The 26225-nt window shown below is 36.5% G+C and overlaps 1 protein-coding gene across 2 annotated transcripts in view; it reads left to right on the forward strand.

Annotated features, from left to right (window-relative positions):
* kntc1 (kinetochore associated 1) overlaps positions 1-26225 on the forward strand; it is a 103266-nt gene that overhangs the window by 28837 nt on the left and 48204 nt on the right. Inside the window, exons 12-28 of one of the 2 annotated variants that reach the window (XM_079418748.1) lie at positions 1035-1078; positions 1224-1286; positions 4340-4415; positions 4506-4628; positions 8225-8391; positions 8531-8642; positions 9349-9492; positions 9743-9799; positions 10753-10824; positions 10957-11076; positions 13552-13695; positions 17567-17662; positions 20144-20247; positions 22194-22296; positions 22460-22594; positions 25644-25763; positions 25965-26037. In XM_079418748.1, the coding sequence (XP_079274874.1) occupies positions 1035-1078; positions 1224-1286; positions 4340-4415; positions 4506-4628; positions 8225-8391; positions 8531-8642; positions 9349-9492; positions 9743-9799; positions 10753-10824; positions 10957-11076; positions 13552-13695; positions 17567-17662; positions 20144-20247; positions 22194-22296; positions 22460-22594; positions 25644-25763; positions 25965-26037 (1753 nt within the window). Of the gene's footprint in view, positions 1-1034; positions 1079-1220; positions 1287-4339; positions 4416-4505; positions 4629-8224; positions 8392-8530; positions 8643-9348; positions 9493-9742; positions 9800-10752; positions 10825-10956; positions 11077-13551; positions 13696-17566; positions 17663-20143; positions 20248-22193; positions 22297-22459; positions 22595-25643; positions 25764-25964; positions 26038-26225 lie in introns of both variants that reach the window. The other variant, XM_079418747.1, reaches the window with a different exon arrangement.

The following is a 26225-nucleotide window of genomic DNA, read 5'->3' on the forward strand; positions in this document are numbered from 1 at the left end:
AAATACGTTAACGGTTACATCCTTGGTTCCATAAGAAATCATATTTACCAGAGTTGTGAATGTGAGTCTAAATTGTGTGATGAATACATTCACATGTATTCATTAAGCAGATGCTTTTATCTAAAGCGACTTACAAATAGTGCTCATCCCTCTATTGAGTTGTTTTGTCTTCATGAGCTGCATGCAAAAGCTGGCACAGAGCATGCAGTGTATCCTGATTCACTAACAAATTACTCATTTGAGTCTCTTCTTTTATGAATTGTTAAAAAAGATTCAGACGCTAAGTAGTTAATTAGGTTTGAATCAGATGAATCCATCAATAAATGCACTCACTAATTTCATGAGAGCAGATACTTTGATTCATAGTCATAACTAGTAGAATTTGGTGCTATATCATTTAGAATGAATTGACATGTTATTGTTTTGGTATTTGTTGTGATGAAGTGCACTAATAAGAGGGATTCATATTTTGCTGTGTAGTGTCAAAACATTGCTATATTGCTGTATATCTGAATGCTTTTCATTCACCTCATTTTCTGTTTTCCACAAAACATGGATTTGTTCATTGTTATATTTGATCAAAATGTGATTTATAAGAGAGGATGGTCTCAATGAAATCTGAGCAATTCATTAAAAGAACAGGCTCAGTTAGAGCCCATAGTCTCAGGGCAGTGCTGTTGCGCTTTGGGCAGTGTGGTTTCAGAAGCTGTTAAAGTTAATGTTTTTATTTTTTCTCTCTAGAGGCCACACTCTGTTCTGCAGAAATGACAGCAGGCCCTTTTCGGCTAGTGCTGAAAATGCAATGGGAGCAGAAAAAAACAAACAGTTTTTAATTGTAGCTGTGAATTTTTGTTTATAACCAGTATTTCCAAAAACTGGTTACTGATGCTGATTAACAGGTTGGCCTCCAAAAGAAACAATACTTGAATAGTTATAGTGGTTAACACATTTCTACTAGTGTATCGTCCAACTCAACCTCCCGCCCTTAATATCTTGTATCAAAGCTAATTCATAAATGCAACTCTTTTCCTCAGGACACTATCTATCTGCTGGAAGGAATTTTGCCGAACACAAACAGGTGGCTAACAGACATGGTTAAGACAGACTATGAATATTAAGGGCAATGAACTTTTGCATTTATATTGCAGTTTAATGTTGTAGTGTATTCTTGACATTTTTGGATAGCCAAAAACATGATTATTTATCATTATGTCATCTAGCAGCCCTGAAGATCCAGTGTCTACTGTTGTGATAAGATGCTTCACAGAGGCGCTGCCAGAAAACAGGTGTGTTCATAACATAAGTAATTGATTATAATTGAATTGGCGGTGCAATTCTGATTATGTTTTAATTTGTGGTCACATTTTAGTTTGGGGACTGATTCACACTCTTGACTAACTATTAGCTAGGACTTTTGAATCAAACTTATAATTTATTGTTTAGTTGGTAAGGTGGTTAAATTTAGGTATGGAATGGGATTAAGGATCTAAATGTAGAATAAGGCATTAAAGTGTGCATTATAATTATGAATAAACCGCCAATATGCTAGTAACATGCATACTAATAAGCAACTAGTAATAGTGAGAATTGGTCCACAAACTAAAGTGTTACCTATTTTTTTCTTCTTTTTATTTCATGAAGATATTTGTTGTAGATGTAGCTGAAGGAAAGCTCTGCCTTGATTTTAATGCGAATGGTGGTTTTGCTTCCTATGCTTCATTGTAATTATTAATTTATTTTCCTGTTGTGGCTTCACTTGCTTTTTAAATACAGACACATCTCAAAAAATTGGAATATCGTGAAATATCGTTTTTTCCTTGTAACTTGTTTCAAAAAGTGAAACTTTCATATATTCTAGATTCGTTACATGTAAAGTAAAACACTTAAAAAAAAATTGTTTTTAATTTTGATGATTGGAGCTTATAGCTCATGAAAGTAAAACAATCCAGTATCTCAAAATATTAGAATATTTCCTAAGATCAATCAAAAAAAAAAAAGGATTTGATAAACAGAAAAGTTCAAGTTCTTTAAGTATATTCATTTATGCACTCAATGCTTGGTTGGGGCTCCTTTAGCACAAAAATTCCAGCATCAGTGAGATGTGGCATGGAAGTGATCAGTCACGAGGCACTATTGAGTCTTCAGCTCATCTGTATTGTTGGATCGACTGTTTCTCATCCTTCTCTTGAAAATATCCCATAGATTCCATATGGGGTTCAGGTCAGGCATGTTGGTTGGCCAATCAAGCACAGTAATATCATGGTCGTAATATTGAATCGGCTTTGCTCGATAGTATTCTCAAGCTGCCGGTCATCTATCCCTGTTGCTTGTGCACCTTTTCCTACACAATTTCTTCCCTCCAGTCAACTGCATTTATACTTTGATACAGCACTCTGTGAACAGCCACACCTTTCAGTAATGACCCTCTGTGACTTACCCTCTTTGTGGAGGGCGTCAATGATTGTCTTCTGGACCATTGCCAAGTCAGCAGTGTTCCCCATTATTGTTGTTTCAAAGAACAAGAGATACCTGGAATTTATACTGTAGGGATGGTCATTTAATGAAGCTCAAATGTAAATATTCTAATATTTTGAGATATTGGATTTTTGACTTTCATATAAGAGCTGTAAGCTCTGATCATCAAAATTAAAACAAACAACAACAACAAAAAACTTGTTTACTTTACATGTAATGAATCGAGAATATATGATAGTTTAACTTTTTGAAACTTTTTCACGATATTATAATTTGAGATTCACCTGTACTTTTTTAACCCTCTGGTGCTGTTCATGTACGAGTCTTGTGTTGTTTACAGGCAAATCATATCTGGGACAATAATTGTATAATAATTTTCTTTTCATAAAATTAATTTATATTTACAATGTTTTTTTTTTCTCTAATATTTTAGAGGATTTAAAAAACAAAAGTAAACTATATCTCAAGACTATTTAAAATTTATCAAGTGGATGCAGATTAGTGCTACCTGGCAGAAAGAAATAAAGAAAATACATGTATGGAATATATACACTAGATGCATGTATAGCCCTATATGTAAATACATGTGATACTTGAAAGAGCTTTTACCAGCTCAAAGTCAAAATACGACTGAAGGTGCACTTTTTTCATTATGCAAAATGCAGGTTATAAGCATTTTGGGTTTCTTCTCACAATATTCTTAGCACCATATTACGTAGCCTCAAAGACTTTTGCAAAAATAAAATATACAGACTTTTATGTGCGCACAAGAAACCATTAAACTTAGCATATTGGACAATGCACGCTGAGCCAACTATTGTGCCATCAGCCCATTTTGCAGAGTTTTTTTTTTTTTTTGGCCACCGCAGAATATGGGTTAAAGAGACCTTGAAAGACCTAAGACCTCGAAATATGGCATACTGCCCTAACGAAAGCCAAATTTTAAACATTTAAATTTTTTTACAGTATCAGTCTTTTTTATAAACCCTTGAACTTGGCAAATTTTATCCCATCAGCCCATTTTGTGTCATGGTTTCTGTGCTGCCGCGGAGGATGTTAAATTGGACATTAGGCCTTGATATTAGAGGTACTACCATAAGAAAAGCCAAAATTTGAGCAAGTATGTTTCTATTACTTCATGTGCATCCATACTCTTGTTTTATTCATAGTAAAATGGCAGTGATGCACAAAGAAAATAGGTTATATAAAACTAGAAACTGTAATCCGTAAGCATGCAAAACGTTTGCAAAAAAGTTTCTTGTGTGCATGTAAACATCTATTTTTATTATTATTATTATTTATTTTAGGGGCTCTGTATGTTAATATCACTTAGAGAAAATCAATGAAAAAAAAAAAGAGAAAATAAAAAAATTTACAGATGACTGTACTATATACCAAATACAGTGCTGAAAATAATGCTCTATGAACCATTTGTTAAATATGTGACCCTGGAGCACAAAATTCCAGGCTCTGGCTCTGGAAGGAAGAGAAAGATACATTGTCCATCTTTTTTTAATTTTTTTTTTTTTTTTTTTTTTACAGTCTATGGTTTCACCCTTTTCATTGCGGTGTTCCTTTTTTCTGTTTTTTGTCCAACTTTTTTTTTCTTTTTTTTTTTCATGACCATGTCCATGATTTTTCTGTTTACATAGACAATACAGCAAAAGTCACCAAGTTTGATACTGTTTTGATTAAATAAAATCATATTGCAAAATGTTTCAGGCTAACAATGACCAACCAAAACCAGAGGGTTAAATACTTTTTAAGTAAAATAAATTGTACTTCAAGCTTCAAAGCAGTTACTGCCCATTGTTTTCAATGCCTGTTTGCAGTACTTTGTATACTATTTATCTTTTCCCACCAGACTGAACAAACTTCTTTATAAGCACAAGTTTGAAGATGCAGAGAAGTTTGCCAAAGCCTTTGGGCTTGATGTTGAAGTAAGACACTGGCAAAGTTGCCATATAAACATATACTTTATAATAGAGTTTTCATGGTGAACTGACAAGGTTTCTTTTTGTTTGTTTTAGCTGGTGTATAAGGTTAAGCTTAATGTTGTGCTGGAAAAGCTCATCTCGGCATCAGGCAGTGATCAAACCCTTGAGTGGCCCAAGCTCATTGAAGAGGCCAAAACCAACCTAATGAAGATCATGGTAATATTAAGGTTTACTGCAAATATGCAGAGCTTCATATAATAAATATGAATAATAGCAATTTTAGCATGTAAACACAAGTGGGCATTAATTGCTGTATGCATAGTAAATATATTTCTATAATTATGTTAATAAATTGAGAATTGACATTAATGAATCTTGGGGGGGGGGGGGTGGAACTTGCTTAAAATCAGCAGTTCCTATATTAATAGCCTAACAAATAGAAAAGCCTTAAATAATTAACATTTGCCTATTGAACAATTTGAGGCTTTGCGAGCCACAACAAATGACCTAAATCAACGCACTGAAAGCCACATTCTTTTTTTTATTATTTACCTTTAAGATTGACTTTTTGGCATTTTTGCCTTTTTATTAGGATAGTACATTATATATTGATAGGAAACCAGATGGGAGAGAGGGGGGGACAGAAAATATTCCAATTGGAAAACTGAACAGGAATTTATGGGAATTAATTGGAAATTTAAACTGTATAATAAACAAATGTAAATTTACACATTTTGTTTGATCATAGGCTGACATGCATGCAAACTAATGCAAATTTTAAAAATTACATTTTTGGATTTTTTTGGAACTTGTGATACTTTTTCAGGATTCATTCATTCATTCATTCATTCATTCAAACTTTAAAAGAACAGAATTTATTAGAGATGCACCAACTGACCGGCCAGTGATCAGAATCGGAAGATTTTTCTCATGACCGGCCCGGATCGGTGACCGGCCAGTCAGTCACGGGGAAGTCGTGGCCTAATGGTTAGAGAGTCGGACTCGTAATCGAAAGGTTGCGGGTTCGAGTCCCCGGCCGGCAGGGATTGTAGGTGGGGGGAGTGAATGTCCAGCGCTCTCTCCACCCTCAATACCACGACTGAGGTGCCCTTGAGCAAGGCACCGAACCCCCAATTGCTCCCCGGGCGCCGCAGCATGGCTGCCCACTGCTCCGGGTGTGTGTTCACGGTGTGTGTGTGTGTGTGCATTTGTTCACTACTCACTGCTGTGTGTGTGCACTTGGATGGGTTAAACGCAGAGCACCAATTTCGAGTATGGGTCACCATACTTGACAATACGTCACGACTTTCACTTTCACTTTTCTCACGTATTGCCGGTTTTGAGCCGATGCTTTTATTGCCGGCGGCGCAGGCAATGACGTCAGCCACGCACACACTCACAGTCGCTTGTAAATACGTCGTTGCGCGTGAGAATGATTCTAATTTTAATTGCATTCAGTGTAAACAGCGACTGATAATGTATTTGTCATGCCAGATGAGGCTTGCACAGCCTGAGTGAGTGTGTGAGAGAGACGGTACATACAAAGTAACTCACAGAAATTCCCAGATGCATACTGCGGTAGAAAAAAAAAAGATACAAAATATGATTTAGATTAGCAACATTGTACGGCCATGATGTTTCCCCGAATATCAATGTCAACACGATTGCAATGTGACACTGATTTTATACAATATTATTTCAATAAACAAAAAGTTAAAATTAAGTGACTTTTAGACAAAATATTCACTGTTTTTGCTCAATTTTGCTGACGAAAATAGTTTGAAAACAACTCTACAGTTCTTATTATGCTAACTGAATTAATTGAAACAAAGTAAGAATTTGATGTTAAAGATGACACATTTAATAAGGTTAGGTGGGGAAAAAAGACCATTTATAAACATAGTGAGAATTGGCATCTGTTTTGTTACATACAACTGTTTTGTTACAACTATTTCTAACTCTTTCCAGTCACAGAGCACTTTATTTTGAGAGTTGTTTAAGTTAGAGAAAATCTGTACTCAGTCCAGATTGGGGGAATTGTAATGTTTAATGATCTTTTATTATGTAAATATTTTTGCATTGAAATTTGCATAGAGTTTTTGTTTGTATATGCTATTATAGTTCTTAGAAAGAAAATCGGAATTGGCAAAAATCGGTATCGGTAGGTCACACATTCAAAAAATCTGAAATCTGAATCGGCCAAGAAAATTTAAATCGGTGCATCTCTAGCATTTATTCAAAATTGAAATATTTTCTAACAATATAAGTCTTTACTATTACTTTTTATTAATTTAATACATCCTTGAAAGTATTAATTTCTTTCAAAAAAAGAAAGAAAAAATACCGACCCCAATCTTTTGAATGGTAGTGTATTTTAAAAAAAGGATTTCTATTTTAAATGAATGCTGTTCATTTTTTTTTACTTTCTATTCATTAAAGAATCCTGTAAAAAAAGTATCAAGTAATAAAAAAAAAATATTAAGCAGCCACAACTGTTTCCAAAATTGATAAATCAGCATATTAGAATGATTTCTGAAAGATCATGTGGAGTAATCTCAGTTTGTTACCTGCATAAAAGACCAAAGAGCTGTCCAAGGATGTCAGGGACAAGATTGTAGACCTACACAAGGCTGGAATGGGCTACAAGGTCATCGCCAAGCAGCTTGGTGAGAAGGTGACAACAGTTAGTGAGATTATTCACAAATGGAAGAAACACAAAATAACTATCAATCTCCCTCAGTCTGGGGCTCCATGCAAGATCTCACATTGTGGAGGTTCAATGATCATGAGAATAGTGAGGAATCAGCCCAGAACTACACGGGACGATTTTGTCAATGATCTCAAGGCAGCTGGGACCATAGTCACCAAGAAAACAATTGGTAACACACTACGCCGTGAAGGACTGAAATCCTGCAGCGCCCACAAGGTCCCCCTGCTCAAGAAACCGCATGTACAGACCCATCTGAAGTTTGCCGATGAATGATTCAGAAGAGTGTAAAACTTTTACTGGGTAAAAGTGTTGTGGTCAGATGAGACCAAAATCAAGCTCTTTAGCATCAACTCAACTCATCTGTGTTTGGAGGAGGAGGAATGCTGCCTATGACCCCAAGAACACCATCCCCACCGTCAAACATGGAGGTGGAAACATTATGCTTTGGGGGTGTCTTTCTGCTAAGGGGACAGGACAACTGCACCGCATCAAAGGGACGATGGACGGGGCATGTACCGCATTGAAGCCAGACATTGAAAATGGGTCGTGGATGGGTATTCCAGCATGACAATGACCCAAAACACACGGCCAAGGCAACAAAGGAGTGGGACAAAATCCCTCCTGAGATGTGTGCAAACCTGGTGGCCAACTCCAAGAAACCTCTGTGATTGCCAACAAGGGTTTTACCACCAAGTACTAAGTCATGTTTTGCAAAGGGGCCAAATACTTGTTTCACTCATTGAAATGCAAATCAATTTATAACTCTTTTGAAATGTGTTTTTCTGGATTTTTTATTTTTATTTTGTTAGTCTGTCTCTCACCGTTCAAATAAACCTACCATTACAATTATAGACCGGTCATTTCTTTGTCAGTGTGCAAACGAATAAAATCAGCAGGGGATCAAATAATTTTTTCCCCCACTGTAGTTCCATTTTCATGATAAAATAACACCTCTAAACAATACAGTATGTAACCAGCACTTCTCTCTCAGGGGCTTAAACCCAATTGTTTAAGCCGAATATTATACTTTGTTGTTTTAAGGCATTCATACTACCGGCATATTTTGTGAATGTTTAACATTGTCCTCCCATTTGTCCCACAGGATGAGCAGTTTGTGGTGCAGTACTGCCTGACTGCTTCCTGGCCTACTCTCAGCATAGCTGAAGAGATGCTAAATTACACCTTAAACCGTTTTCCGTGCTGCCAGATCCAAACAGCCCTGGCTAAGCTCGCCACCTTTGCCAACGTGTATGGTCCTGGTAACTTTAAGTATGTTCAGCAAACCAGCAATTATTACACCAATCTATTTTACTGTTTTCTCAGTTATTAAAATGTAGGACATATGTTTTGTTCACCCTAGTCTTTTTGCACTTTTGAAATAATTTCACCCAGTTAATGTCATTTACAGGGGCACAGCATGGATTGAGTTCTTAAACAGCACAGATTATCTCAAAGACATCCTTGCTCTTCTGAAAGAGGGGAATCTTAGTGGATCACAATGCTTGTGGCTTCGACATGAGGTAAATGGATCGGTACTCAAAAACATGTTGTCTCATTTTTATTAACGGTCATTTTCAGTTTATTGGGGAACTGCAAGTTTTGAAGCATTGTAAAACCTTAACATTTCGGAATTCAGAGTCATCTATATGACAGCAACAATATATATAGACTGAAATTGCGAAATGGTTTAAAGCCATTCCATGATTTAATGGCCTGAAACAATACAAATGGTTGACTCAACTTGTTAACAAGTCACATTGGAATAAAGGGTTTAATAAATTCATAAATGCAAGTAAATATATATTAGTGCTTTCAATCGATTAAAAAAAAAAAGAATTAATCCCACCTAACATTAAAGTTTTTAATTATACTTTTATATTGCAATTTCATATGCAATCTTCAAATTAATGTAGAAACAACAAAGTATATTTTTAATATTTGTTTAATGCCATCTTTTTTTATGACTGAAGGCAAGTATCACTGATACCAACTGATGTCTCTATGGATTTTTTTCCTAGTATTTCACCATTGACTATAGCCATTCAACAGTAATTCAATTTAACATTTATTAGACTTTAAAAAATAACTTATGATATTTTTATATTTACTATTAAAAAGTCCCTGATGTTTTCTAGATCATTTTAATCATTTAGATTTTTTATTTGTTTGTTTTGTAACTTGCTATAGTTTTTTCTATGATAATCAGGATAAGTGGATATTTTCCAGGGTGAGTTTGCCAGGGAATTTGATGAGAGCTGCCTGCATTCTCTGCTGGGCTCCATTTCATCTGACATTCCATCACAGGACCTAAGTCTGTGGTTTAAGGGTGCTGTGGTCCCATTTGTATGGAGAGTGTTGCCCAAAGGACAGGTATGAGGGCAGCTAATATACTTGACTTTAAACACCATGTTTTCAGATTTCATTGATAACATCCTTTTTTGGTAATGAAATGCAAACAAAATGTTTCAAAATCAAATGGTTCTTATTTGTGCATACTGTAATCTCAGTTTTTTTAATTAATTTTTCATTTATTCCCCTTTCTAAGGATGGATCACTGATTTTAAAAGAAACTAGTAAATTGTGCTACATATTAACACTTTTACATTTTAAATATACATAGAAAATCCTTGCCAGGTGGTTGGAGCAACGTGCAAGGAATCTGGAGTTAACAGAAAAGGTAGTGAACTCTTATGAGTGTTTTTTTATTTTTATTTTTTTAATACAAGTATATTACTTTTTAAATACAGCCCAGAAAATAAGCCAGCCATTTGTGACACTTTCTATCTCTACGGTGTCAGGTTGATGATACACTATTTGAGCAATGTTGCTGGGCAACTTTGGGAAATATTGCCCTCAATGGGCAACCAGATGAGACAAAGGGCCCAGGACTGATCTAAAATATCCAGATAGAAATTTTTTACCCATTCTCAATGGAAATGTGCCCAAGCAACATTGCTCAAGTTACCCTGTGTATTATCAGCCTCATTTGCCATTGTGACAGACATTGATCACAATCACGTTGTGTGGCCAAATCCCACTTCGAAAGTGTAAAAAAATGTGAGAGAAATGCCTTCCTCGACAACATCAGGTGACCGCATGTAACACACGACATCTATAGGTAGAAACGCTTTACTAAGGATATGAAAAGCCCAGCAAGTTGACGGGATTGGTTGCATGTTTGTGACTATAGAAAATGGGCCGTTTTAAACCGCATTTTTGAGACTGTCTTTGGCACACTACAGTTTTAAGGAGAAATGTTCAGCAATGATGTTGACGGATGAATTTTCACATGGTTTAGCTTTAAGCATAATAAAACACCAGACACACATGTAAAAAACTTGATTTTCACCACAGGGAGTATTTAAGTATTTTATTAGCATTGCAGAGTAAGTGACAAATTTAATTATTGACCCCCGAAATTTCATAATTAATGTATGTAGTCACAAATATCATAGATCCTCCCACAACGAAACCCAAAGCGGTAACCGGAGAATTGTATTAATACCAGATGAAATCTTAGTCTGTTTGGTGAACCAGATGCAAATGGGCTGAAGTAAATGCAAAGACTATCTTTCTCTCTCAGGTTATTTGATTTATTTTATTATTATTAACTTATTTATTTTTTAATAGAGTGACTGGCCTCATAATGGACTGGTTCTGGCTGAACTTGGCTTGCCTTCCCTCTGGAGATCTATGGGTTTGGTAAATGTCAAATTTGTCCCTAATTGTTTATCTTTTTGACCATATTCCTGGTAGAGTAAGTCATTGTGAGAAATAATAGTACTGACCAGGACAATACATTTGTCTTCAGATGAGAATTAAATTGTTTTTCAGGCTGAAATCTGTGGATCAGAGGAAGTGCAAAATCTGAGATCTCTAGTGGAAAACCTCAGACAGCTTTGTGACCTCTACTCCAAATACAACTGCCATCTTTCACTGTCTGACTATGAAAGGGTGAGTATGAATGTTTAGATGTTCCAATATAACAGTGGCTGTAAAAGTTTTGTACACACAAAAAAAAACCCCACAAAAAAACTGTCTAATATTAGATATAGAAAACCTATTCATATGTTAGTAAAACCCAAACAATCCAGTGCTGTATAAAATCCAGTGAAATATTATAGTGATGGCAGTTTCTTAATTATATACAGTATTTTCTCCTCTTTGCATTAGTCTTTAGCGTCTCCGGCCTCTGTTAACGGACGTTTACCGACCTCGTAATATTCCACAAATGAGAGTTTTGTAGAGAAATGAAAACGGGTCACACCACAAGTTATTTGCACTTGCACAGATGCATCCATTTATATTTGAGCTCACACAGATTACATTTTTAAAATTAAATTGATTAATTATACATCTTTATTTACATCTGGATCTGACACACAACTTAGAAGATATATGAAAAATGGGTGGCCTCAAACAAAAGGTGATCTCTTCTAAGTTGTGTGTCAGAACCAGATGTAATACCTGGAAATAAAAGCCGGCATGTAAATCTCTTGTCTGATATTCATCTTTTGATGTCAAACCCAAATGTTTTCAGTCTACAGCAAAAATAAAGGAATTATCCCAATACTTTTGGAGGGGAGTGTATAATCATAATATAATGGTAACACTTTATTTCGATAGTCCACTTTAGACATTCTACTAACAGTAATTATGTCAACTAGCAGTTGACAGAGTATTAGTAGACGGTCTGATTAATAACTTCTAACACTTTATTTTGATGGGTCCACAACATACTGAGTATGAGAAACTTTGTAAGTATATCAACTTATTCTACTAACCTTAACCCTACCCTGCTGAGAGTTAGTAGACATGTAGTTGCAATTACCGTATTGACACGAATATAAGACGACCCTGATTATAAGATATAATCCTTTTTCCAGATGTACCTTTTGGAAAAAGTCTTTTTGAAAACTTTTTTCAAAAAAGGCTTTTTTCTCTCTCTCTCTCTCTCTCTCTCTCTCTCTGTAAAACATTTTTTTCTTAAATCATTTTCATATTGCATATTTTAATTTTTGTTTTGAAAGTATGGGAAATACTGGTTAAATGTACCAACAATGACATTTAAAAATATACACTTTTTGATAAACCATAAAAATAAAAGGTCTGAACTGTAGAACATTTAGGCTATCCATCTCATAGTAGCCTACCAAAATGTTATTAATAGTAGAAGAGAAATCTTATTGTAGTCTTCAAATCTGGGTACTGTCTTATGTTTTAAAATCACTTACAGAGGAAGTTTGGTTCCATCAGGCAAACATGACTGTCACGACTCTGTAAGCTTTTCTTTTGTTTTCACTCGCGAGCTTTATAACACACATTACATTACATATTTCATGGAACACACGTTGTATGCATGTTTGGCGCCACTTATTGTTGTGAGTGTAGTATTGACATGTCAAAGTCTAGACCCTGAATTAGAGGTCTTCACGGGTCCACTTGGATCTGAAAATCCGAGACCCGAGCGGGTTCGGGTCCAAAACTTCTATGAGTGCCTCGGAGACGGGTAATGTTCGGTATTAGCATCCTCGGGTCTCCGGTAATTAAAATGAATGTGCTTTTCCCAAAAGGACCCGATTAGACCCAAATTATTTGAAACTTTCCCTGATGCGTAGCCTACTGTGCATTAATGTTGAGTTCATTTTTGAGAAGCGCACATAAAAAAAATGAACACGTTTGTAACCTCAGAAACCCACCTTATAGAATCAGGCAGGCAAAAATATAAAGTAAATAAACTGAATGAAGTAATGGAGCAGCGGCCAAATCAGTCAGCAGGACCCTGGGATTTTTCCGGACCGATGTGGGGCTGCAGGCTGTGCGCACACATCAATGCCATTTACGTTCAGGTCCAGTCGGGGTCGAAAATAAATGCGGTCGGGTCGGACTCAGGTCTAATTTCATCGGGTCTGTCTCGGGTCGGGTTTATATTTTAGTTTTTTTTTTTTATTTATGCACGTCGGGTTCGGTTAAGAAGTGATTCGGGTCAGGCACGGATTTTAGGACCCGAGAAGACCTCTACCCTGAATATAAGACGACCGTGTTTTTTCAGATGCATTTCCAAGAAAAAAACATTGTCTTATATTCAGGTCAATACGGTAGTTGACATGTAGTTACAAAGTTACTTATAGTTAGCAGAATGTCTAAAGGGGACTATCGAAATAAAGTGTAACCAATATAATTAATCCTTAATAATAATAATAATAATAATCCTTTATATAACAAGACAACATGCTACTGTTTTTACAATAACATCATTGCAGTTTTGTTTTAATACCTGTGAAATTTCGTAATTCACACGTTCTTTAGTTTGTTTTGGACACATTAAATTTGTTTATTTGTCTATAAAATGAAATGCTTTATTGATATTCAGGATGCATTGATTAAATATTCAGAAATAAAATATCTCTTGTATATGTTCTTTGGCAGGGAAGCACACGTAGTATGGCCTTTCTGATGCTGGATAAGGTGCAGGCCCCAGAGCTGATTCCTGCAGTAATTAAGAGTAGCATTGAACCCTATGCTCTTGAGAACGGATTGGATCTGGACCAGACCCTCTTACACTACATCAAGGTCACATTTATTTTTCTTTGTGTTGTTCACTGAGCTAAACATAGTAGTAGATAGGGCTATATCAATATATACCAATATATTATTTTAAAAACAAGGCAATACCATTTATATCAATATAAAGTAGTTTGATACAAGTGCATCTGGAAAAAGAAAATAGTGAGCTGCTGCAGGGAAAGTTCAAAAACAAATTTGCCCTAATCATGAGACTTCCTTTATATACTGCCCATCCGAAAAAAAGTCACACACTCTAATATTTTGTTGGACCGCCTTTAGCTTTGATTACAGCATGCATTCGACGTCCCATCATTTCGATAAGCTTCTGCAATGTCACAACATTTATTCCCACCCAGAGTTTCAATAATTTTTCGCCAACATCTTGTATTGATGATGGGAGAGTCAGACCTCTGCGCAAAGTCTTCTCCAGCACATCCCAAAGACTCTCAATGGGGTCAAGGTCTGACTCTGGTCTCTGGGGTGGCAAGTCCATGTGTGAAAATGATGTCTCATGCTCCCTGAACCACTCTTTCACAATTTGAGCCCGATGAATCCTGGCATTGTCATTTTGGAATATGCCCGTGCCGTCAGGGAAGAAATAAATTAATTGATGGAATAACCTGGTCATTCAGTATATTCAGGTAGTCAGCTGACATCATTCTTTGGGCACATAACATAATCATCCATGCAGTAATTATGGGAGGATCTTACCTATTTGCTTAGTTAAATCCAGGTGGTGACTTTTTTTTTTTTTTTTTTGGACAGGGCAGTGTATCAAGGGCTTTAAAATAACTCATAAGATATAGTTAACACGTATAGTTTAAAGCAGCTTGCCCCGTCAGATGCTCTGACAGATGTACTTGTACCATTTAATGCATTTGATATGTGGTGTTTTCCTGAGAGTGTAACTTACATTTCACAGGTATATATTCTCAATCTGTAAATGTTAGAAAGTCATGGAAATATTTCCATTTTGCTGTCTGTAGTGGGTGAGCCTTCTGCATGCGATTCTCCACTAAACTTCACAGATTTCAGTGAACGAAGTATACTAAAATATACATTTTACAGCATACAAATATTTGTTGTTGGACAATAAATGTGCCGTATGTAGAATTTTAAGCCCATAAGGTAAGTGTATTTTGTCGTAGCTCTACCTGTAAAGCGACTATTTTAATATGGTAATCAAAATACATTTAACCTATGCTTTTGTTTTAATTTTAGAATGTAATATGATTTTAACATTTTTTCACATAATATATAGCATAGCCTACATGGTTACATTTACTTTATTTTTTTTTACATAGCCTTTAATATAAACATTGTTTCATTGGACAACATTGGGCAGGGTGTAATATATTTTATTGTTTATTTTTTTTGTTTTTTTTAGAGAGAAAAAAATGTATAAAACATTGAGATATATCTCGTATATCGCAATTGATAGTTTTCATGTGACGTCACACCCTTATAGGAACGCCCACCTGGAGGGCAAAAGGAAGCGTTGCTCCACTGACCGCCAGTTATCTTTACGCAGTTTGCATTTAGTAGTAATGTAGTAAAAGGCAGATATTAAAAGGCGAAATTCAGGAAACACCTCATTGATGATGTATATTTTGTACAGGCAAGCAGATGAAGCCAGAAGATAAACACAATGTGCAAAGTTTCACATTAAATGGTTTTCCATAGAAAAACGTTATAAGAAAAAAACTGAACCATTAAGCGGATTGCGTTCATATTCCGGCTTCATCTGTTTTGTCTATGTAAATCATGCGTCATTAAAATGGTGATTTGCTGAATTTGATCTTTTAATATTACGGTTTTAAATATATTAAGGCACTTTTAAGTGTTTTTACAACGTTTTGTCGCACTGTTTAATGATTGAAATATTGCCGTGGGTGCTTAATATGGATCGCAAATGGCCAAAACTTGCATTTTGTTCACATACCTTTGTTTTATTCTTTTGAGAGGTGATCTAAATATTTGCGGCTGTGAAACAGATGGAAAATTAACAGGCTTGTGCTGCAGTTCTATGGATGTTTTGCCCTCCAGGTCTTCGAGCCGGTCACGTGACTGAAAGCTATGAAATGAGCGAAAAAATGTCAAGATTTGTTTTTGTTGGCCATATTGCTCTGCCCTAGCAGTCGCAATCAATGAGTTTGTAGTGGCTGACCAATATAATTACCAAGGCCAATATATCTTTATTGAAAAAATTATTTCCAGTGCATGCTAACTTGCCAGATTACTGAGTGCACTGTTGGTTACATTGTTTACTTCCTTTATGTTCACATTTTTTACAGTCACTTTGATTGTGAACAATCCTATAACAGAATCAAAAAGTTATCGAAATAAATGTATTTATTTTACAGATTTATATTTGATCTAGTTCAGATTATTTTCATATTCATTTTAAAATGATATGGTTTAGTAGATATTATGTTAAAATAAATATAAAATTTCAGCGATTTGTTTTTATCCTTTTTTTTTTTTTTTTTATAGTGTGATTTGTCATATATTTATATCAGCTTTATCTTCATCAGACATCAAACCAGTACTAATTAGGAGTCAAAACAAGTACCTGGAAAAACTTGTTGATCCCTGTCAAGTTAGCCTCACAATGGTATACTGTTTTTTGCATGAGAGGTGGTCCACTTTAAACTTGCCCACAGGAACAGACCATCTTACTCCCATTTAACATGGCCAACCACTAGCAGTTTTTGTTTTGTCTTTGCCAGGGCTGGGAAAAATAGTAAATTTAAGAATTAATTCAGCTTATATACACACAGCTTATGGAGTGGCTAATTGAAGTGCTGTTTCTTTTTATAGTGATGTTTTATGAAGAGGATGTTCCCCACTACTGATATGTATTTTAATTAGTCATTTTATTACATATTTAGCATGACAATTACTTGAAATTGAACAAGCCTTTAACTTAAATGGACATTGGATGAAGTTTCAATATGCAGCGGGTGGAACAATCGTGGATCGATTCTGCAGTTTTCCGAATGCATCGCAATTCTCTCTGGAATCAATTGTGAGCATAGTTTTTAACAGCAGATGGCACTCTAGGCTAGTTTTTAACCACACACTCAAATGTTCATGAAGAAGAGTGCTTGTGCATTCAACTGAGTAATGTAAGTGTTTAAATGTCTTACTGAGCTGTTTTTGACAATGTAAAAAGGGTGTTGTTTTACACAACCTCTGAGAAATTGTAAAATGTAAGTAAAGTATGTTACAAATATTTCATGAAGACCCTAAAGAGTCACACCGTCTTGTGGAAAATGGGTATCTGATGTCCCCTTTAAGCTCTTGTTTAACATTTTAACAGTAAATAGTGGAATTATTTATAATTGATTATAATGGATGGCAACTGCCAGAAATGAATTCATTTATAGTTCATTTGTAATTTAAGTTGGTATAAGATGTTCTACAACTGTTTTTATTCACAAACAAACTGCAACTGATCATTGCAGTTAAGACCTGGTAATTTAAATTACTTTCAGATATGATGCTGAGAGATTATAATGACTGATCCACAGAAATTGGGATATTAGAAATATTGTTAAAACATGGCATTACAGATTTAGTGTATAATTACTTTATTAGAGCTCAAAAATTAATAATGGCACCCTGACCGTAACCCTTAAAAATATATATATACATGAAATATTTACAAATGAATTGATATCTAATAACATTGTATGATGCCATATACTGTGAAACCAGTTGTCATACAGTTCAACTAGCTTGAACATATAAAGGCTATTCACAGGGACTGAGGAATAACCATTGATCTATTTAGTAGTGATAAAAACTTGTGCTTTTTTGTGATTTATTGTACTATCAATTCATATTTTGATGTTTTGATGTGCTTTATTTTTAGGACTTGCTAGACTGTTGCAGTTCTCAAATCACCTCTCTCTTCACTGAATGGGAGGCCAAAGCTGTGGCTGTACTGCACTGCATGACAGACACTAATGTGAGATCAGTTCCTTCACCTAATATACTGTACACTGTTGCATAGTATTACTGTGGATATGGTTTATAGGGATGGGCAGATCATGTAGAGGTATCAGTAAATAAAGACAAAGATAAATGTAACCCTTATTATAATTGGATTGTATGATATACTTTTTTATTATTATTTTAAAAAGTTGTAATTTAAAAGTTGATTTCATTTATAGTTAATTCGTAATTTAGTTTATTTAAAAGTCATAATTTGCTTACACCTATTTAATGTGTACAATAATTACTCTTAAATATAATTACTCATTTTAACTTTGAGCTTTGTGTATGTTTATGTGTGTGTGTATGTATATGTGTATATATTAGGGGTGGCACGGTACACAGATGTCACGGTTCGGTACGTACCTCGGTTCGGGGGTCACGGTTCGATACAATTTCGGTACAACAGGGAAAAAAAAGACATCTACTTTGCTCAGTTTCTTTTATTTTGATGTGAAAATGCTAAATATTATTACATGTTATATATATAAAATCTGTTTTGTTTTCATTGTGAGTGTACACAAATAAAAGCAGACCTTTAACTACAAGCAACAGCACAAATAAAAATACAATAGAGTAAAGATACAAATAAAATAATCAGTGATTTTCAGGGGGTTTTTTAGGTACAGAAATTGAAGTATGATTAAAGTAATCAAAGGTAAAACAGCATTGCATATTTGACTGTATAAATTAAAGATTACTCTTTATTAAAGTTACAAAAGCGATTCAATCAAGAGCAGTGAGTGATTTCTTTGTTGTTGCTGTTTATTTAATATTAACTGTCACTTTAAGAGAAAGCACTGATACTGTACGGCCAGCCGGCTATGTCTGCTATAGGATACTTACCAAGACGGGCATTTTGACAGAATTTTGTGTGAATTTATCCATTAAAACACAATACTTCAGAGAGAGCTTCATATTTGCGCGCGTTCTGAGGCGCAGGTTTGTGCGCTTCTGATGAGCGCACGCACAAATCTTCTCACTGCGCGCGCGAGCTCGCGTCCTCTGGCTCTTAAATATTTGAGCTGGCAAAGCTTACATGACTTTAGTCTAAACACCGATATCAACGTGTGCTGTTCAGGTCTCACCTGTGCGCGCGCTATCAGCACCCAGGTGATGACGGAATAAATGCTCATATTCCAGCATACGCACTCGCATTGAACAAGAGTGAATGATTTGTCCACTTATTTTTTTTTTCTTTCTCATCGCTGTTGTTACAATGTACTGGGAAGCCAGAATGCGCATCCATTAACAGAAACATACATTAGCCGAACCCTATTTGTTTTACGTGTCAGAATTCAGTTGAACCGCGGTCCTAGCGCGTGCCGAACCGTGTGTGGAGAACCGTGCGGTTCGGTTTTTTTCCGCGAACCGTGCCACCCCTAGTATATATATATATATATATCTCATTACAGCTAAACTTTTTACACTAAAGGCCATTGCACACTGAGTCCGAAATTTTCGCACGTTGAAAAATAAATACAACCTCACGTTTTGTCAATCACGTTTGCACACTGCCTTCGAAATTTTCGTCCGTCAAAAAAAAATTCGGATCGGGTTCGATTTTTTGCGTTTTTCGCATCCGTATAAAGCATTTTGAGATGCTTTGAGAAGGTGTTTTGACCATTCAGAGCCACCGTACAAGCAAAAGCCAAAATCCAAAATAGTGTCAGACAAATTAATACACTTCGTCTTGCAGCACAGAGCACTTTATGACAAACAAATTGTGGAATACAAAGATACAGAATATAAAGAACTGCTGTAGCCTATTTTTTTATGCCTGGCGCGCACCTTTCCGATGCCGCAGTTCATGTGTGTGTGTGTGTGTGTGTGTCTGTTGGTGTATCCATACCTCAGACAGTCTCTGTTCAGTATAAATTGGTTCACGGAAATTGGTGGTCTTCTTTTTAATATGTGGATTCAGTATGGCTAGCAAAGTATCAAACTGAGGCACTGACATCCTGAAATAAACTTTGAATCTCTCGGGATAATCCCGCAGCTCTTTGATAAGGAGGTGGAACTCTCCTTCCTCTCTGCGCAATCTAAGGATTGGATGGACCCAATATTTCCTTTTTCTTTCTTTTTTTAAAAAGAGAGAGGACAACACTGCTTGAAGACATTTTGTATAGTTTTGCGAATTTTTTCGCAACGGATTAATTAAAACGCATCGGACTCAATGTGCAAGGTCTCTGTGCGTGATGAATTTTTAAGATTGCAAATGCGAAAAAACGCATGCGAAAATTTCGGACTCAGTGTGCAGAGACCTTAACACTTTTTTGGTCAAGCTATTTTGAAGCGTTCTTACTGGCAGCATTTTAAGAACTAGAGATTGCTGAGAATGCAGTGAAATTGAGTAGGGTTCTTAAATGCTGTCAGTGTGTTAAGTTAACTTTAAATTCCTGTTTTAACCACAGTAGGTTCTGTTGGCTAAAGCTTGTCTTTTAACATGTTTTAGAAAGTGATGGATGCTGTGATTGAAATAATGTATAAGGCCGTGGTGCCCTGGAGTGACACCATTGAGAAACTTGTTCAGCAGCACCTGGAGAAGGAACATCCAAAGTGAGTGGTGTGGTAAAGCATAAAGAAGTCGTTTTTTTCCTTTTGTTGTGTAGTAATAATTATCTACAGGCCCTTTCACATCACTTGTTTAATGTTCCCCAATGGATTCAGCTCTGTAGAGTGAGGCTTCAGTGTTAGCTCTGGCACCACATTGTAAAGCAGCAAAGTTTACAATATTTCAAATATCTGCAGCTGACCTTTGAAAATGCAGCCCAACATTTTTGACACTTGGTCCAAATCATTTATTATTACACCAGTGGTTTTAAGCAGAAATATCAGAATAGGATTGTTTTACACAATTTTCTTTAAATACGCTTACATCTGTTTTAGAAATTTGAGCTCAGTAATTTTGACCTCAATAATTCAAAAATGTAATGTAAACATTTCTGACTGAAATCATACTGGGGACAACCAGGGTAATGCAATTGTTGCTTGACTCTGTCCAGCTTGTGTACAAGTTAAATCAGTCTACAGCTGGACTCGCTTTCATCAGGTGGTCTAAAATGTTCATGTTTGAAACATATAGCTGTAGTACAGGGCTATTCAATTAGTTTCATTTGAGGGCTGGATTATCGAATTGAAAACTTGAAGAGGGCCAAGTGGGCGGGGGGCCATCCCGATCTCTTTCTGGGGGGCCTATACAATTAGAAATTAAACTGAAATGCATATTCAGCAGTAAAATAAACTAATACTACCAACACCAACATCTATAAAAAGGTTAACAAGTAGTGCTGTCTGTCAATTGATAAAAAAATAACGAGTTAATTACACATTGTTTCTGTAATTAATTGCGACTATTTGCATATTAATATATTTATATTGTCATAATTTCACATTGAACCTCCAAATTAATGCAGATACCACATCAAGATGGTATATTTTAAATATGTTTAATGGCTTTTTTTTTTTTTACTAAGCAGCCTATAATAATGAAAGTCAGTATCATTGATACCTGCGATACCTGCTGCTGGTGTCTCTATTAAATGAATTTTTCCCTCAATTTTAGCTATTAATTATAGCCATTCAACATTACAGGATAATTGAAAGCCATACTTTTTTAACATTTAATAGACTATGAAAATATAACAACTTCTAATTTAAGTGAACTTAAAAAATCTTCATATAAACTATAAATTGTATACGCATAATCTATACAGATGAATCATTATTCAAGCTACAAATGTTAATCTGCGACTAGAGTAATCGAGTGGTTTCTCTTTTTCTTTTGTTCTTTGATGTACATCTATCACAGACTGCAGCAGGTTTCACTTTAAAAGCAGCGCTGTCTCTTTAAAACCATGACACGGACCCTTGCAAAACCCTTTCTCCCAACTCTTTACGGACATTTAGGACTTTATAATCCTTTTAAGACAGTGTTTATGAGGTCACTCCTCTATTTTGACATAATTGTGTGTTTTTGTACGTTGAAGCACAACTAGCGCGCTAATCAGATGCAGCTCAACATATGCGTACAGCCGAACACGCAGACTTTCTAACTTTAAAACTATCCTTTATTTATAATAATATTCATCCAGTTTCTGCTATTTCTCACCTTAAGTTATGATGGATAGACACTATCTTTATATTTAAATTAGAGTTGTGTATATCTTTTAACCCCCTCACACATGTGCTTGTCAATGCTGCCATCTATTGATGTTTCAGTCTTCGGTAGATTGTTGTTGTTGCATCTCTTCCTTTTCTTTTCCAGTATTGCCACCTTGTGGACAAACTAATTAGTGCAAAAACAGTTCAAGACATGTGCAACCTGTACATACACTTTCCTCGGGCCGGATGAATTTGATTGGCGGGCTGGATTGGGCCTGCAGGCTGTCAGTTGAATAGCCCTGCTTTAGTACATCAAATTCAGTTAGCACTATTTCTAAGTTACAGGAAATGTAACGTAATAGAGTATAATTTGTGATTCATAAGTGTTTTCATACTTACAGACAGGAGTTGCTGAGGGAGGGCTACAGATTGATGGAAATAAAGAAGCTTCTCAGATGCTACGGTATTCGAAGCTTAGCCCTTTCTAACGCCCGTGATATCATGGTAAGTTTGTCTTCAACTTTAAATGTCCTGTTTTGTGTTTTATATTCAACAGCTGACTGTTCTGTACTTCTTTAAAGATGTGAAGTTTTTGACCACAGATCTTTGTATCACCCTCTATGTTCCTGCAAGTACCTGATGTTTTACTGTTGCTTGCTTTGCTTAGATGCTTGTGAGGCACATTCTAAAACAGGACCTGCCTACCTCTCTCGAGGACTCACTGAAGTTAATTGAGGCCTACAAACTAAACCCAGCAGAGATCCACCATCTTCACTGCATCCATCTTATACAGCATAATAAGGTAATACTCCTGAGAGAGTATTAGTAGAGCAGTAGTGCATGGTGTTATAGGTAAAAATATTATGGACCCTCACATCTCTATTTAGAAGCAGACGCCTTTTATATGTATATGTATGTATATAGTGGACAATGGGAGATTACATCAAAAATTATTATTGTATTCCCACTTGTTCCAATAAGAAAAGAAAAAAAAAAAAATATCCACAATAGTGTTTTCACATCTTTCCAAACGAGATAAAAGTTTGGAGAGATTGATTTTGGCAGAGGACAATTTCTTTGGTTTACATATACTTGGTCTACACGTCAAATCACAGTAGAGAAAGATGTCAAATTTACCATCACTCCTTCAGGCAACATATTAGAAACACAATTTCAGCATTGTTAACTCTTTATTTGTTTGTTTTTGTGTAGTGTTAAATCAAATTGCATGCGTTTTGTGGTGACACGAGAGCAGATGTTCTCACAATACAAACCATCCCAGAAGTGATGCACGGTTTGCAAGCTTTGTTTCTTAAATTCTACATTGTTGGTGCTTTAGGTCTTGGTTAGATAGTTAGGGTTTACTCACACTAGGCGTTTTGAGCTCCCAAAGCTCGGTTCGTTTGACTAGTGTGATCACTCCGTGCGGTTCGTTTAGCCGTCCCTGGCCCGGTTGGAAGAGGTGGGAGCACGGAATAGATACTATTTTGTGTGCGCTACTATCATCATTACGACTGCAAACAAATTCTATTACTAACTACACTACACGTTTCAATTAATTTAATTCAATCAAGTATATTTAGGTTTATAATGGCTCTGGTTCTCACCTTATTGATGAACAGGAAATGTAGTTTGCGAGTAAAGCTGCAAATAATTTCATTAACGTCAGCTGCCCCCATAATAATTATCTGATACATACAAGTGAAAATCAATGCACGGCATAAATTATAAATGAATTATTATTAATTATTCGGCAGAATATAAGAAAAAGTGGGTTTCTCCTTTTTCTCGCACATGATGTGAGTGTGCTCCAGCCCAGAAAGTTTAGTGCAAGTGTGAGTGCAGGCCAGCGGGGGAGTGAGGAGGGGGGATAATCACGCTCGGGCTCGGTTCAAGCCTAGTGTAAGTACACCCTTGAATCGCTTGGTCATAGAATAAATAAAGCCACTTATAGCACAAAGCTGCAGTGACTGTCTTTCTAATATGGTGCTAAGGACAGTGAGCTACTTACACAATCTAGCTCATAAAAACAGATGGACAAGTTATTGGCACGGGTTATTAATGGACCAGACGGTATTTCACCTGCCTGTCTAAAAGTCTGTGCTGACCAACTGGCCCCCATCTTTACACAAATCTTCAACAGATCTCTGGAGCTGTGTGAAGTTCCCCGCTGCTTCAAACGCTCCACCATCATTCCCGTCCCCAAAAAGCCCAAAATCACTGGACTTAATGACTACAGACCTGTCGCACTCACGTCTGTGGTCATGAAGTCACTTGAGAGACTGGTCCTGGCCTACCTGAAGGACATCACTAGACCCTTGCTGGATCCTCTTCAGTTTGCCTATAGAGCAAACAGGTCTGTGGATGACGCTGTCAATATGGGACTGCATTACATCCTGCAACACCTCGACAAACCTGGGAATTATGCAAGGATCTTATTTGTGGACTTCAGCTCGGCCTTCAATACCATCATACCTGACCTTCTCTCAGACAAACTGAGACAGCTCTCTGTGCCCTCCTCCATCTGTCAGTGGATCACCAGCTTCCTGACAGACAGGCAGCAGCTAGTGAGGCTGGGCAAACTCACATCCAGGACTCTCACCATCAGCACTGGCGCCCCTCAGGGTTGCGTTCTCTCCCCACTGCTCTTCTCCCTCTACACGAATGACTGCAGATCAAAGGACCCCTCTGTCAAGCTCCTGAAGTTTGCGGACGACACTACAGTCATAGGCCTCATCAAGGATGGTGACGAGTCTGCTTACAGACAGGAAGTTGAGCAGCTGGCTGTCTGGTGCAGTCTTAACAACCTGGAGCTGAACACGCTCAAAACTGTGGAGATGATAGTAGACTTCAGGAGAAACCCCCCTGCTCTCCCCCCACTCACCATCATGAACAGCACTGTGACTTCAGTAGAGTCATTCAGATTCCTGGGCACCACCATCTCCCAGGACCTGAAGTGGGACAATCACATTGACTCTATTGCGAAAAAGGCCCAGCAGAGGCTGTATTTCCTCCGCCAGCTAAGGAAGTTCAACCTGCCTCAGGAGCTGCTGAAACAGTTCTACTCTGCAATCATCGAGTCTGTCCTATGTTCTTCTATAACTGTTTGGTTTGGTTCAGCTACCAAAACAGACATCAGAAGACTACAACGGACAGTTAGGACTGCTGAGAGAATTATCGGTGCCCCTCTGCCCAGCCTCCAAGAACTTTACACCTCCAGAGTGAGGAAAAGGGCTAAGAAAGTCACTCTGGACCCCTCACACCCAGCTCACTCTCTCTTTGTACTGTTGCCCTCTGGCCGGCGCTACAGATCACTGAGCACCAGAACAGCCAGACACAAGAACAGTTTTTTCCCCCAGGCCGTATCCCACCTGAACAACACATAACACACCCCGGTACTGTACATCTGTAAATAACCCATCAAACCTTCATCTGCACATAGGACACATGCACATTCACAGTTCTGTCTATGGTCATGTCTCTTTTCTGTATATTTTTATTTTTATTACTATTGTTATTCTTAATTATTGTATATTCTCTTCATTAGTGTTCTTTATCACCTTAATTATATGTTGTCTGCACTATGTTTGTACTTTCTGTACTGGAAGCTTATAACACCAAGACAAATTCCTTGTGTGTGCAAACACACTTGGCAATAAAGCTCTTTCTGATTCTGATTCTGATTCTGATTCTGAAAGCAGAGTTTCTCTGCTGTCTATATATAAGATGCATATCTCTAATAAAGTCATACTAAATATATTGTAAAACCATAATTAGCAGTTTCAGCTGGAACTGTTGAGAAAGTAAAAACATTGCAAGTGTGTTGTGACATTTGAATGTTGTATTTACAGAGGGAGAAGTGCATTGGACTGCTGAAGAATCTGCCCCATTCTGAGGCTGAATTTGTGATTGAGCGAATGGCCTGTTGGGCAAGACTTGAACTTAAAGACAAGCAACACATTTCTGAAGAGGTCAGAGAAAGTGAAAAGAAATTGTGATGTGGTTAACCTCACAGGCCTTTAAAATTATAGAAATTGTATTTTCCACATTACAATTCTCATTTTGATTTGAATTGGTATAATAAGAAAAAAGCTGTTATAGTTAATGATGGACACTATCCTTTCATCCATTTATCAATCATTTTCTGAATTGAATGTCTTTTCTTTCAATAGCAGAAGAAATTACAAATGCTAATATCGCAGATTATGGTAGAAACTTTGAAGTACCTGCAGAGCATTCAGACAGGTGAGTACACAAATTTGTAAAGTACAGTATTAATTCTCATATGGAGGAAATTCTGAAATGCTAACTTTTTTATACTCATCATCATCTTCGTGTCCATTCGGTTTTGTTCTGCAAACTACGCTGTTCATACTCCGTGTCCTCCTTCACACACAGAGTCCTCTCCAGTCAGACTACAATTCTAATCATGA

This window comes from Barbus barbus (genome assembly GCF_936440315.1).
Source record: "Barbus barbus genome assembly, chromosome: 6".
Classification (NCBI taxonomy): Eukaryota; Metazoa; Chordata; class Actinopteri; order Cypriniformes; family Cyprinidae; genus Barbus; species Barbus barbus.